This window comes from Triticum dicoccoides, chromosome 7B (genome assembly GCF_002162155.2).
Source record: "Triticum dicoccoides isolate Atlit2015 ecotype Zavitan chromosome 7B, WEW_v2.0, whole genome shotgun sequence".
NCBI lineage: Eukaryota > Viridiplantae > Streptophyta > Magnoliopsida > Poales > Poaceae > Triticum > Triticum dicoccoides.
Window position 1 is genome coordinate 770723126 of NC_041393.1, and position 14338 is coordinate 770737463.

The window sequence follows — 14338 nt, forward strand, 5'->3', positions numbered from 1 at the left end:
ATATTAGGCATCAAGATCTATAGGGATAGATCGAGACACCTCATAGGTCTTTCACAAAGCACATACCTTGATAAGATATTGAAGAAGTTCAATATGGATCAGTCCAAGAAAGGGTTCTTGACTGTGTTGCAAGGTGTGAGATTGAGCTCAACTCAATGCCCGACCACGGCAGAAGATAAAGAAGAGATGAGTGTCATCCCCTATGCCTCAGCTATAGGGTCTATTATGTATGCCATGCTGTGTACCAGACCTGATGTAAACCTTGCCATAAGTTTGGTAGGAAGGTACCAAAGTAATCCCGGCAAGGAACACTGGACAGCGGTCAAGAACATCCTGAAGTACCTGAAAAGGACTAAGGATATGTTTCTCGTTTATGAAGGTGATGAAGAGCTCGTCGTAAAGGGTTACGTCGACGCTAGCTTCGACACAGATCTGGATGACTCTAAGTCACAGACCGGATACGTGTATATTTTGAATGGTGGGGCAGTAAGCTGGTGCAGTTGCAAGCAAAGCGTGGTGGCGGGATCTACATGTGAAGCGGAGTACATGGCAGCCTCGGAGGCAGCGCATGAAGCAATCTGGGTGAAGGAGTTCATCACCGACCTAGGAGTCATACCCAATGCGTCGGGGCCGATCGCACTCTTTTGTGACAACACTGGTGCTATTGCACTTGCCAAGGAGCCCAGGTTTCACAAGAAGACCAGGCACACCAAGCGTCGCTTCAACTCCATACGTGAAAATGTTCAAGATGGAGACATAGATATTTGTAAAGTACATATGGATCTGAATGTAGCAGATCCGTTGACTAAACCTCTCCCTAGAGCAAAACATGATCAACACCAGAACGCTATGGATGTTCGATTCATCACAATGTAACTAGAATATTGACTCTAGTGCAAGTGAGAGACTGTTGGAAATATGCCCTAGAGGCAATAATAAAATGGTTATTATTATATTTCTTTGTTCATGATAATTGTCTATTATTCATGCTATAACTGTGTTATCCGGAAATCGTAATACACGTGTGAATACATAGACCACAACATGTCCCTAGTAAGCCTCTAGTTGACTAGCTTGTGATCAACAGATAGTCATGGTTTCCTGACTATGGGCATTGGATGTCATTGATAACGGGATCACATCATTAGGAGAATGATGTGATGGACAAGACCCAATCCTAAGCATATCTCAAAGATCGTGTAGTTCGTTTAGCTAGAGCTTTTCCAAATGTCAAGTATCATTTCCTTAGACCATGATATTGTGCAACTCCTGGATACCGTAGGAGTGCTTTGGGTGTGCCAAAAACGTAACTGGGTGACTATAAAGGTACACTACGGGTATCTCCGAAAGTGTCTGTTGGATTGGCACGAATCTAGACTGGGATTTGTCACTCCGTATGACGGAGAGGTATCTCTAGGCCCACTCGGTAATGCATCATCAGAATGAGCTCAATGTGACCAAGTGTCTGGTCACGGGATCATGCATTACGGTACGAGTAAAGTGACTTGCTGGTAACGAGATTAAACGAGGTATTGGGATACCGACGATCGAGTCTCGGGCAAGTAACGTATCGATTGACAAAGGGAATTCTATACAGGGTTGATTGAATCCTCGACATCGTGGTTCATTCAATGAGATCATCGAGGAGCATGTGGGAGCCAACATGGGTGTCCAGATCCCGCTGTTGGTTATTGATCGGAGAGGCGTCTCGGTCATGTCTGCATGTCTCCCGAACCCGTAGGGTCTACACACTTAAGGTTCGGTGACGCTAGGGTTGTAGAGATATTAATATGCAGCAAACCGAAAATAGTTCGGAGTCCCGGATGAGATCCCGGACATCACGAGGAGTTCCGGAATGGTCCGGAAGTAAAGAATTATATATGGGAAGTCAAGTTTCGGCCATCGGGAAAGTTTCGGGGTCATCGGTATTGTACCGGGACCACCGGAAGGGTCCCGGGAGTCCACCGGGTGGGGCCACCTATCCCGGAGGGCCCCATGGGCTGAAGTGGGAGGGGAACCAGCCCCTGGTGGGCTGGTGCGCCCCCCCTTGGCCCCCCCTGCGCCTAGGGTTGGGAACCCTAGGGGTGGGGCGCCTCCACTTGCCTTGGGGGGCAAGGCACCCCCTTGGCCGCCGCCCCCTTGGAGATTCAATCTCCTAGGGCCGGCGCCCCCCTGGGGACCCTATATATAGAGGGGGGGGAGGGAGGGCAGCCGCACCCTTGCACTTAGCGCCTCCCTTCCCCCTTGCTACACCTCTCCCTCCCGCAGACGCTTGGCGAAGCCCTGCCGGATCCCTGCTGCATCCACCACCACGCCGTCGTGCTGCTGGATCTTCATCAACCTCTCCTTCCCCCTTGCTGGATCAAGAAGGAGGAGACGTCTCGCTGACTGTACGTGTGTTGAACGCGGAGGTGTCGTCCGTTCGGCGCTAGGATCTCCGGTGATTTGGATCACGACGAGTACGACTCCCTCAGCCCCGTTCTCTTGAACGCTTCCGCTCGCGATCTACAAGGGTATGTAGATGCACTCCTTTCTCTCGTTGCTAGATGAACTCATAGATAGATCTTGGTGAAACCGTAGAATTTTTTTTATTTTCTGCAACGTTCCCCAACAATGGATGCCTATGTTACAGTTTTCAACCATGAGAATGTGAATCCTGATCAAGAAGCCTTCGAAATTCTCATTCTCAACGCACTTTACATTAATTCTCTTCAACCATTTCTTTCATTTTATCTTTTTTCTCCCCATATGTGATGTCAGTCATTCATCACTACCTAGGGTTTTCCATTTTTTTGACTCCATATGTGATAATACAATTTTGCTCTTTCTTTTCTACAGACTAAATTACTTGTGGAGCCTGCAAAATTCAGCATTAGGTCTTGCCTTCGAGAATTCAAGAGAATTAACACAGGAAACAACCTGCACAAATGTGACTTGGTATTCGATCTGTTTTCATGATTGTTAATCCCTTCATTGTTTTCACCTCTGTTTCGTGATAGTTACTGTTTTTTGCTGTGCAGCTTTTTCTCCCTAGAGTAAATTCATTCCATTGGACTTTCTTTTGCGTCAACAACCTTTTCGAAATAATTAACTTCTTTGGTTCAGCAAATAGCGTCGACGCTGATGAACTCAACATCCTCACAACAAACCTGGTTAGTTTTACGATAAGTAAAAATTATTTGTTCAAAAAATTTGTACTTTTTCAACGCACTGGCCATGAAGTAACTCTGTTTGTAATAAGTATAAATTTACATTTTTCGGTCTACCTAGCTTGAAAGTTATCTTCATGTCTTATATTTTATAGATTACCAACCTCAGCACTCTATTCAAGGCATCTAGCTGCAGTTTAAAAAATATAGAAGAGTTCGTAAAGTTTTCCCCTCAAAACTATCCCAAACAACCTAACTTGTGTGATTATCTTTTTGACCCTTTTCTACATCTTTTTCAAATTTAGAATTTTGTTTATTCATCTGTTTTTTGTGCAAACATGGACAGGCATGACTGCGCTATCTATGGCACCGTGTACATGGATTGTTGGAATGGAAAAGACATGAAGGAGTTTGAACAAGTAAATAGTACACCCACTACATCTCTCTCTGTATCAAGCTACCTTTATGTTTTTAAATTATCTATGATCTTTTGTGTGCAATACAATCATTGTTCCAGAGAGAGTTATTTCACGATATACTTCTTCCACGTTCTGTTAATTTCTTTTGGTCTCAAATTTCATCATGCTTTTGTACTTCTTTTTTCCTGTTATGTTAATTTTTTGCAAGTCTTTCTTTTTTGCACACATAGACTGCATTCTTTCAGTTATGTTACTGTGTTTTATAATGCTTTTCAAACTAAAAAACTTTTGCAAATTTTTTCAGGAAATCGTTCACCAATTCTGTAAGCTCATTGCATACAAGATAGGAAACTTCAATCAGAACAAGTTCCAGTTCCAGAAAGTGGATGCTGATGTCACAAAGAAGAGGAGAACCCGCCGTTAGGTTTCGTAGTCGAACTAGTATGCAATGAACTAGGATGAACTGGTTTCTTTTTTCGTGTTTCGTGTTTGCCGTTAGGTTTCAGATGGGAGTTACAACGCTATGTTTACAATGAGGAATATGGTTGTGTTTCAGTCTCAGAATTTTGACAAACTAGCATCGACAAAAAACAGTATCTATGGTTTTCCATGTAAGCTATGGTTTTCCATTTAAGCTATAGTTAAGAAATGTTTGTTCAATCGTAATACAGTAGTTAAATCAGCCATATTGTTTTATGGAAACAGACCCAGTATCGGCAAAAAAGTGTTAGTTCATGTTAGTTCATTCCTAGCATTTTTCTATGCAAAACATGTTAGTTCATTCCGAGCATTTTTATTAAAACAAATAATGTATTTTTTTAAACCTTAAGACCTAAGACGCTATAAAAAAGGTTTAAACGCATCTTTCCCTCATGACTAAAGAAATTCTCCCACATTTTTTTAGTAACTATTCTAAATCTTTTTCAACATTTTTTCTTAATTTGTTATCAACTTTTCAAAAAATTGAAAAATATTCCCTAAACTTGTCAAACAATTGAAAAATATTCCCTAAATTTATTTTTGTGTGAACAACTTTATTACAAAAAGCATGTGAACAACTTTTCAAAATCACAGGACAAGCCCCGAGTTTTCAATTAAAAGTGTTGTGAACAATTTTTCTAAACTTTGAGCACATTTTTTCTTAATTTGTGAACAATTCCTCCTAAACTTGTCAACATTCTTTTTGCTAAAACTCGTAAATACGAACGTTAACATTTTTTTCAAAGTTTTGTCCACATATTTTCCAAAAAAATTTGTCAACAGTTTTTTTCTTCTAAGGTGTGAACAACTATTCAATTTTTTTGAACATTTTTTGAAATAAGCTGACAATAACTTTCGTAATCTTGTCTACATTTTTTTAATAAAATCGTGAATAGATCGTTAACAATTTCTTTCATTTTTTTGTTAAAAAATTTGTTTTTTTTGTTACAACTCGAAAATACGAACGTTAACATATTTTCCAAAAAAGTTTCAACAGTTTTTTTTCATCAAAGGTGTGAACAACTTTTCAAAATTTGTCAACATTTCTACTTTAAAATAAGTTGTGAAATAACTTTCCTATCCTTTTTTTACACTTTTTTTTATAAAATCGTGAACAGATTGTTAACATTTTTTTCCTAATTTTTTTCTCCCAAACAACTTTACTAAAAATGTTGTTCACAACTTCTCTAAACTTGTCAACATTTTTTTTCTAAACTCGAGGCACAAATTTGTCAACTTGTCAAGCATAGGAACATTTTATAAACTTTGAGAACATTTTTTCTTAACTTATTAACAATTTATCCTAAACTTGTCAACATATTTTTCTTACAACTCGTAAATACGAACGTTAAATTGTTTTCATTTTTTTTCACATATTTTTCCAAAAATATTGTCAATTTTTTTCTTCTTCTAAGGTGTGAACAACTATTCATATTTTGTGATAATTTTTTTTAAAATAAGTTGTCAATAACTTTAGTAAGTTTGTTCACACTTTTTTAATAAAATCGTGAACAAATTGTTATCAATTTTTACCGTACTTATAATCAACAAGCGTCTCCTTTATTGATGAACTAAAGTAGAAGTATAACAAGCTTTGGTGATTCACGGAAACCTTTTGCTTGGGAACGTGGAGAGATGGCTTGCTCACATGATCTACTGATAACTTGTTCTCCTTCCGTATCCTGATTATTTTTAGTTCTGCAGATGGTTAGTGGTGGAATTAAACATGGCTGCTCTTATGGATTCGGAGCTAGCTAGTCATGATTTGTCTCATTGATCTATCTTATTGTCAGATGATGAGTGTTTCTGGGTGTCCATTCGTTACTACTGACACATCTAAATGCCGGGCACATGCAAAAGGAGCCACATTAATCTGAGGTGAGATCATGAGAAATAACTCAGTACTTATAATAAATGAGCGCCCCCTTTATCGATGAACCAAAGTAGAAGTATTACAAGCTTCCATGGTTGACATATACCAGTAATCAGAACAATTAGCAGAATGGCTCCTCTGTATCTAATTACACGAGACTAACCATATTTCACAATGAATAATGGTAGAATACATGGCAACTGTCCTGCACATCAACTAACCACATATCACAATGGAGCCATGTATGTAAGCAGAATCAAACTACCGGCAGAGTATAGCTTGTTTTTACAAAAGAAAGTGCAAAGCCTTTACACAAACAAACAAACCAGGGATTGCAAAGGCTAGATCGAGCTAGTGGTAGGCAAAAGAAAATGAAGGGAAATAAACAGAGACAATGTCGTCGACCCTTCAGGACGAGCGCGGTAGTTGTTCCTCCTGCTTCACGACAGGTTGCCTTGGATGACTGGCAAGATGGCTCGCAAACTCTGCCCTGATCGCTTCATCATTGGTACCTTTGAGGAAGACTTCCTTGAGTTCAGATAGATTATTCATGCCGGAAAGCTGATATAATGCACTGGAGCAGTCAATCTTGAGCAGCTCAAGATTTTGCATCGATTTTGATCCAAATGTAACGTGTAACTCGCTGGAGCTGCAAGCAATCTCGAGGATCTTCAACTTTTTGAAGGTGACCAACTCCTCTCCATTCATCTCAGCATAAAAGTGTAGCTTATCATCCTGAAGCTGCTGTTTGACTTGAAGGCGTAGGACACACAGTCTTGGCAGCATGGCAAGGAACTCAATGTCAATTTTTTTTGAAGTGTTCATCTCCAGATCCAACTTTTGTAACTTGGTATTGCTCTGTACATATTCAGACATGTACCTGCTGTAAGCCGCTATAGGCATCTTATCTCCGAGTCCATACAGTTTAAGACTCCGTAGGTTCTCGCAAGGCAAAACGATATCATCCAAGCAGCCTTCATTACCCTTGTCAAGCTGCACAGACAAGGATTCTAGATGGACATGACCTGAGATTGTAGAGAGAAAATCCTTGATGTTCTTCCGGTTGACGCCAGACACTCCAAGCTTGCGCAATTGAGTGAGCAACTTGAGCTCTCTCGTGATGGTCAGCCCCCCTGAAGCACCAATGTTGACAACTCCAAGCGTGTGCAACGCTGAAAGTCTGCTAACACATCCATGCACCTGAACACCGGCTCGGCAACGGAGTCCATATGAAGCGGGTCCCGTGCCGGCACGAATGTACTGCAATTCCTTTAGTTCGGTGATGTTCTTTGGCAGGACACTTATGCCTGTGTCCCTGACATCCAAACTCTGTAGCTGCCTTAAAAGACCCAGTGAACTTGGCAATCGAGAGAGCTCATGGCATCCTCGTAGAGAGAGGAACTTCAGCCGACCCAGTAGCTGCACTATCCTCTCGAGATCATGATCTTTCAGGCCAAATGCATTTTCTAGATCAAGCACCCGAAGCACTCTCATATCAGTGTTCCAGTTGATGAAGAATGATTCCCACTTCCCAAAAACGGTCAGCGACCGTAGCCGCGAGAAGTCGATGCTCTCGAACACAGTTTGATCTCTGTCCCAACTTGTCAGTATGACCAGGTGACGCCCTGTACGCCGGGTGGTTAAGGCACTATTGTCCCCCAGTTCAAACACAAAGTTCTCTTCCAACCGACTTGAGATGATGTACTCGTGCATAAAACCATTGACCTGGCATGAGACCATCCTTGTGTCGCCTGGTTCAGCGGTGGTTAATTTTTCTGATGGCTGCTGGATTATGCCCATACCAAGCAGGTCGGAGAATTGCTTCTCCCCGTTCTCCTCCGCAGATTCTGTAGTGTTGTCTCTGGAGTAACCCTCTGCAATCCACCGCCTTATTAGTCGCCTCCGCCGGAGTTTGCAATCTTGAGGAAAAATTGGTAGGTAGAAAATACATGGCTTGAGTGAATCCGGACAACTGTGGATGTGGGAATGCATCCAACTGAATAGATCCCGTAAGCCATGGTGCCCCACATTGTTCTTTAGATGGTGCATGAATTTGTGATTCAAAGAATGCACACTATCCATTAATGTGACCGTCTGTGTCGCCAATGAGTCAGCTATAGCAATTATCAGTTTGGGAAGACCTCCACATCGTAAGATAACTTTTTCTAGTTCCTTCTTCATGTGATTCAATACAGGGAATGATGGATTATTTCTACCCACCTATTGTTCAAATAGTTTAAAACTAATTTCAGTTATGCTAAGATTAGTTGTATTACATAAAGAAAAAATAGTTGCAAAAGTAATTGAGGAGCATAATTGCAGAATTAGGAGTAATTTAGATGTGTCTAAATTAAAATGATAAACACAACAGGAGATTCTTTTAAAAGGTCAATCAAGGAGAAACACGTCTTCAACTTTTCTTTTGTGGGGGAGAAAGATATCTTCAGTTTAGCTAGCACTGGAGAAACATATACAAGAAGGAAAAGGCTGCCAACTTCACAGTAATTAATTTCAAAATGTGGGCAAGTACAAAAGTGGCTACATGCCACGGAAACAAATCATCTGATTTCTGAATTTGGGTGGCTGATATGTGAATCAGTTTGCTAGCAGGCCCACATGTCACCCTAGTGATCACACTTTGTGTCATGCACAAACAAACAAACACTTTCTGAGTTAAGGACGAAGGCGTGATCACACTTTGTGTCGTGCACAAACAAACACCGTGTAGTGCATCAACCAAGTGCAACATAGACAACCAAAAGCCAGATAAAAAATGGTTTCCTGATCCAGGCAACTAAACAATACGAAGGTGTTGATTTTTAGCCTGTATTATCTCAGCTAGACCCAACTGAGACACACATGTAAAGATGCAAAAACCGCATGTAAATATCTACACTTTGTTGTATTATATATGTTGTCCAGTGTCCTAAGCGTTAGAGCATTTCCGGCCACAGTGGGCTAATTTGACCCCATACATATCTTCAAACACGTTTGGCCGTGTCTGTGGACATGAGCCGGCCGATCTGTTTGCCCCCATTTGTCTGCCTAGTTTTTTTTAAGAATTTTTCTTTTTAGACAATTTAGAAGAATTTGTCTACCTAGGTAACCGCACCTAGCCGCATGCCTAGCCACCTCGCCTCGGGTAGCCCCCTTCAGCTTCTGGGCTCGCTACCTCCACCCACTACGAACCAGTAGGATTCAACACCCACATGCACCGACCACCTCGCAGCGCATGCCTTGGCAGACGATTGCCAATCCCCTCTACTGTCGCATAGAGATCACTTGCCATCTTGTCACATATAAAATTTATTTGAAGTCAAACTTCATAAAGTTAGGCTAAATTTATATTGAAAAATATCAATATTTGCAATACTAAATTTATATTATTAAAAATTAATTTCATGTAGCATTCAATGATATTGATTTGGTGTTTTGAGTGATGCTATTTTTTCTATAAACTAGTTGAAACCTCATGAAGATTGACTTAAGACAAAGCTTTATGTGCAAACTAAAAATAAGGGAGCGGGCAGCTTAGTGAGATGATTTATGTAGGGACTTGTGTCTCTACTCTCGTGTTTACTATGTGCAAAGTAAAAGGAAGCGGAGGGTGTCACCAGTACTTCTGTCCGATTTATATGCAAAGTAAAAAAGAAATGGAGGGTCTCACGAGTCCATATAGTCCTTAAAAAAGGGACGCGGCTAATCTGCACCCGAGCTCATATGCTCCTGCACGAACAGTAAAATTGAAAAAAAAAATTCAAAAAATTCCAATTTTTTTTGAGTGAAACATTGACAAAAGTTCTAAGTGCCTGCAAAAATTCGTCATGAAATCACATTCCTAGAAGGCGTGGCAAAAAAAAAAAACAAATAAAGTACTCTGAAAAAGCTACTTTCAAACGCATTTTGAAGCACTGAATTTGTTTTTTTTGCCACGCCTTCTAGGAATGTGATTTCATGACGAATTTTTGCAGGCACTTAGAACTTTTGTCAATGCTTGTCTCAAAAAAAGTTTGGAATTTTTTGAATTTTTTTCGACTTTAATGTTCATGCGGGAGCATATGAGCTCGGGTGCAGAATGGACTTTTCGTTAAAAAAGGCCTTTTAGAAGATTTTGATGTCATGCACACTGTTTACTTTGTGACTGAGAACTTGCATGCAAGAGATTAGATAGGCACCAGAAAAACATACCTTGTTGTTGAAGAGACGAAAGGCGGCATCAGGTGCTAGACATTTGACATGAAACACGAGCTCTTCATTGTTTGTGCAATATGTAGCAATGCTTGCTTCAGTTGTGACGACAATGACAAGACTTTTAGAAGATTTTGGTACCAAGTTTGTTCGTATCATATCCCATTCTTGTTTGGACCGGAGATCATCAATAACAATCAGGCACGGATGATTATTCAAAAGCTGGCAGCACTCCTTAACGGGGTCTTTTACCGAATGAAGATCCACAAGTAAGCTCCGACAGAAGTCATTCAGATCGAAGGGATGAGATACGTCCACCCAACTGTACCTGCTGAATTGTTCACTATGAAGCATTCTGTCATAGTACAAGTTTCTCACAAGAGCTGATTTCCCGACGCCAACCATCCCCCACACAGAAATAACACTGGAAGAGCTGAAGGGCGCGTTAAGTGTACAAATACGAAGTTCATTCAGCTGTGACTCCCGTCCAACAAGGTGAGAATTATTCAACCACTCAGCGACTGCTTCCTTTTGAGAGGAGGAATAATTTTGGCTTATTATTGATTTGTCGCCTCTCTCTCCACCTCCTTGAGAACCCTGTGCATGTACATCGAGAGGCAAATTAGTACAAAAGACATCTCCAATGCTAGCCCCTAAAATGACACTGTAAATGTCCTTTTTCATGTCCGGACGTGATCCGCAAACATGATGTGAGAGGGAGCCATCCAGTCCTGAGAGGAGAGGGGGTGACTATGCATGTGATGGATATGTGTGTGTTGTGTGGTTGAGAGGAGAGAGAATAGAGAGAAGGATCACGTGATTGCTTTTGGTTGGTGAAGTGGATGTCCGGACTCCCGCATAACTCCCCCCAAGTTACTTCCGGTTTGCGGGAAAACGAGCGTCTGGACCGCTCCACGGACCGATAGGGGTCCCCATTGGATGAGCAAAGTTAACAAAATGATCTGGACACCACAATCCGGACATATACCAGAGTTTTGAGGGTCTCCTTGGAGATGCCCTAAGCACACGTAGCTAGCTAGGCTGCTGGAACATTTGGATGCAAAGGAATGGGAATTTTTTCAGAACTGAAGTCCATGAATGATGTCTTAGAAGCACAACCTAATTATGATCTTCTTCTAGTCAAACTCAGATCCAAATAAAAGAACCTTCAGATTTATGATCAATGATTTAGTCCACGACAGATTGATTAATTGGTGCTATGTTAGAAAAAAAATTGGAGTGGGATAGGCTGCTTTTGCTGTATTTTTCAGTATTTTGATAGCATGTACATAACGTTTGTTTATAAATCCATAGAACATTGTACCATAGAAGCAATTGTTCTATGGTTTTGGGGCGAAGAAAAAACGAATACAGGAACCCTACATTAGTCCTATATATATACTATGAGCCAACCTCCAAGTACTTCTACTTTTTCTACCCCATGGTCTTGTATTATCGTGAACTGAAAATGCTAAATGGAACTCGAGCTCTATGGAGCTTGAATTTTGAACAACTCAAAAATAATATATTTGGATTCCAAAAATTCTGAACACAAATCCACATATACTGGGCCTGTGATGAGGGCCAGCATTTCCCGCCCGGTCACTCCCAAACGGTGGCAGCCTTGGCCATGGTCGCGGCTACCTGTGCTGGGCAAGCGCTGGCTAGCCTAGGGGCACAATACACATTTCCCATAAATTTTCCCCATTCTTAAAGCTGGAGCTAATTGGAAGCTAAACAGGATAAACTGCTCTACGGTGAAGCTGGAACTCCTGGATGGAAGAAGTGCTAAAAATAACTAAAACTAATACGAAACTAATATAAGAGTGTTTTCCAGGACTTAATTCCCTAGAAAACACATGTTAGTTGATGAGGAGATGGTATGTTTTGCACAAATAGATAAATGCAAAAAGAAGAACTCATGAGTACATGCATGACTTGGTGACATTGCTGGATGGAGAAGAAAATTTAGCACTGGGTTGCAATTAAGTAGAAATAAAAGATATGCAAAATTGAATTTTGGATACCGAACAAGTTAGTTGTATGTGTATTAATGTCGAGTAAATTTTTTAACAAATTAAAGCTATTCTCAAACAAAGTAAAATTCAACAAAGCTGAAATTTACGTTTCAGACAATTATATATAATTACCTCCTTGAAGAGGGCACAAACGGAGTGCTCAGCCGAGAAGCGCTTCAGTTCCGTTAGCTGGTATGAATGTCCGATGCACAAGCTTGCTATCTCGAAGCGCTGCGTGGACACGATGATCCAGCTGCCATTCTTCATGTTAGGAAGGAACGCCATGATAGCATCCCATTCTACCATGTTTGAAAGGCCTTCCAATACAATGAGGTGCCTCTTGTTCGTGATCAATTGCTCCAACTCGTCGAAGAGCTGATCTTCCTGGGTGCCCTGCATCTTGGTTAGGACATGCATACCTATTGTTGCTCTTTGTCGTTGATCGCAAGAGTTTGCTGAGAACTGAGCCATAAGGCTCCGGACAAAATCATGAGGATTGAAAGGGTGCATAATCTTCACCCAGGCATGACAGTTGAAGTAAGAGACGACTGAAGGGTCATTGTAGACCTTCCTGATGATGGATGTCGTCCCAAGGTCGCTGTCCACTGTTTCCCACACCGAGATAACTTGAAGGTCTTGGTCATCTTTCTTGGTGATCAGCAGGGCGAGATCCCGAATCGGTGCATCCCTTGCCCTGATGAGCATGTCCAGTGCTATTGCTCCACCAGCGGTGGAGCCAGATGCATGTTGTTGCAGCCTGAAGAGCATGGGTTCAGAGTCGGTGATGTGGTTGTAGCGTAAGTAACACTTACTCAATTCCTCAGCCCTGGCCCTGAGCTCCTCCAACTCCTGGACCGCCTCTTCCAGCAAAAATGTCTTTGGGCCGGCGCAGTTGGGGATTATTCCGAACCACCACCTGGTCTGCATGCCGACGTGGACAACGAACTCGATGCAATCCTCGACGTCGTAGGCGAGCTCCCAGACCTGCTTCACCCAGGTCTTCACCAGATTGTTCATGACGCGTTGTTGATTGGCGACGTCCAGGAAGGAGTGGATCATCTCGAACTCCAGAGTGATGTACAACATGTCACTCTTGGCGCTCCTCCGCATCCTGGCTTCCTGCTCGACCGCCACCTGAGCCCTGTTGAGCGTCCCCTCCACCACCATCTTGGCCAAACCAATTGCAAGTTCCGCCATTGCTTTCTCTCCGGTGCTGCTAGCAAGCTTGAGTGTGGATTAAGCTCTTATTGTGTGGTGCGAGTGGTAGCTGAAGCTTGGAGTACTTGTGCTAATGGGAGATGGCGCTCTTAATAGGGAATTGATGGAGGTCGATCCATGACATATGATACTGCAAGTTGGACATAAAAAAAAGACTAATTGGGTCACATCCAAGCGACCACAAAGTCTTCCCCAGCCTTCGCTGATCGTCATTTTAAATTAACACCACACGTGGCTGTTATGTTTTTCTTCGCAGGCAATTATTTATTTACTCACTAAACTTTGAATGTTTGAATATATACTCATTAAAAACCGGCGAGCGAATCGGAGCTACGCGCCGTCGCCTACTTCCTTCGCTGCAGAAATCGAGTGGCCCTAATTCTATTTTTAGGCGACTTACTTCTAGCTAAATCTTAAGCTAGAGCATTCTAACCGATCCCTTGTAAAGTTTTAGAGGACTAAAAATTTCGGTTTTGCTCCTGTAAACCGCACCTAATCCGGCGACAACCAGCGAACGACCGGTTGGTGGAAAATGGAAGGGAGCGGCTGCTGCATGTTTTGTTCGAGTGCTCTGATGAAGTGCATGTCATGGTGATATTACTGATTTGACACATAAGGAATCTTAGGTCAGATATTGCACACAACAAGGTAGCTCCTCCATTGGAAACAAGTGTGGATTTCTTAAACAGTTATCTCAAGTCCCTCGATCTTGCAAGAAGGTATAACATGTTCGTCATTTTATGGTCTTGATGGATCCTTCATCGGTTAGAGATGCTCTTTAGCTACTGTATAACAGTTTCGAACATGTTTATAAAACGGCTTGTACCCTTTGATACAGCCGGCCACTGGAAGTCTAGAAATGACTAAAAAGAAGGGCCATAAAACCTGTTCAGTAATACGGGAGGATGTCACTAGTGAACTGCAAGTTGGACGTGTCAATACAAAGACTTGCGGCGCATCCGAGAGACGAGCTAGTCTTCATCGTCTTCGTGC

The 14338-nt window shown here is 41.8% G+C and overlaps 1 protein-coding gene across 1 annotated transcript; it reads right to left on the reverse strand.

The window, feature by feature from the left end:
- Positions 1–5979: 5979 nt before the first annotated feature.
- On the reverse strand, positions 5980–13382 carry LOC119341909 (disease resistance protein PIK6-NP-like). Its single transcript, XM_037613763.1, has 3 exons — positions 12260–13382; positions 10110–10706; positions 5980–8141 (listed from the first exon to the last, which is right to left on the reverse strand). Exons 1-3 carry the CDS (start codon positions 13322–13324, stop codon positions 6330–6332), a joined length of 3474 nt encoding a protein of 1157 aa, XP_037469660.1. The 5' UTR covers positions 13325–13382; the 3' UTR covers positions 5980–6329.
- Positions 13383–14338: the final 956 nt, after the last annotated feature.

Coding starts and splice junctions, on each gene's coding strand:
- LOC119341909 (XM_037613763.1), bottom strand. CDS start 13,324: ATGGCGGAACTTGCAATTGGTTTGGCCAAGATGGTGGTGGAGGGGACG. Junction 10,707..12,259: donor TTTGTGCCCTCTTCAAGGAG/GTAATTATATAT, acceptor GTACATGCACAG/GGTTCTCAAGGAGGTGGAGA. Junction 8,142..10,109: donor TTCGTCTCTTCAACAACAAG/GTATGTTTTTCT, acceptor TTTGAACAATAG/GTGGGTAGAAATAATCCATC.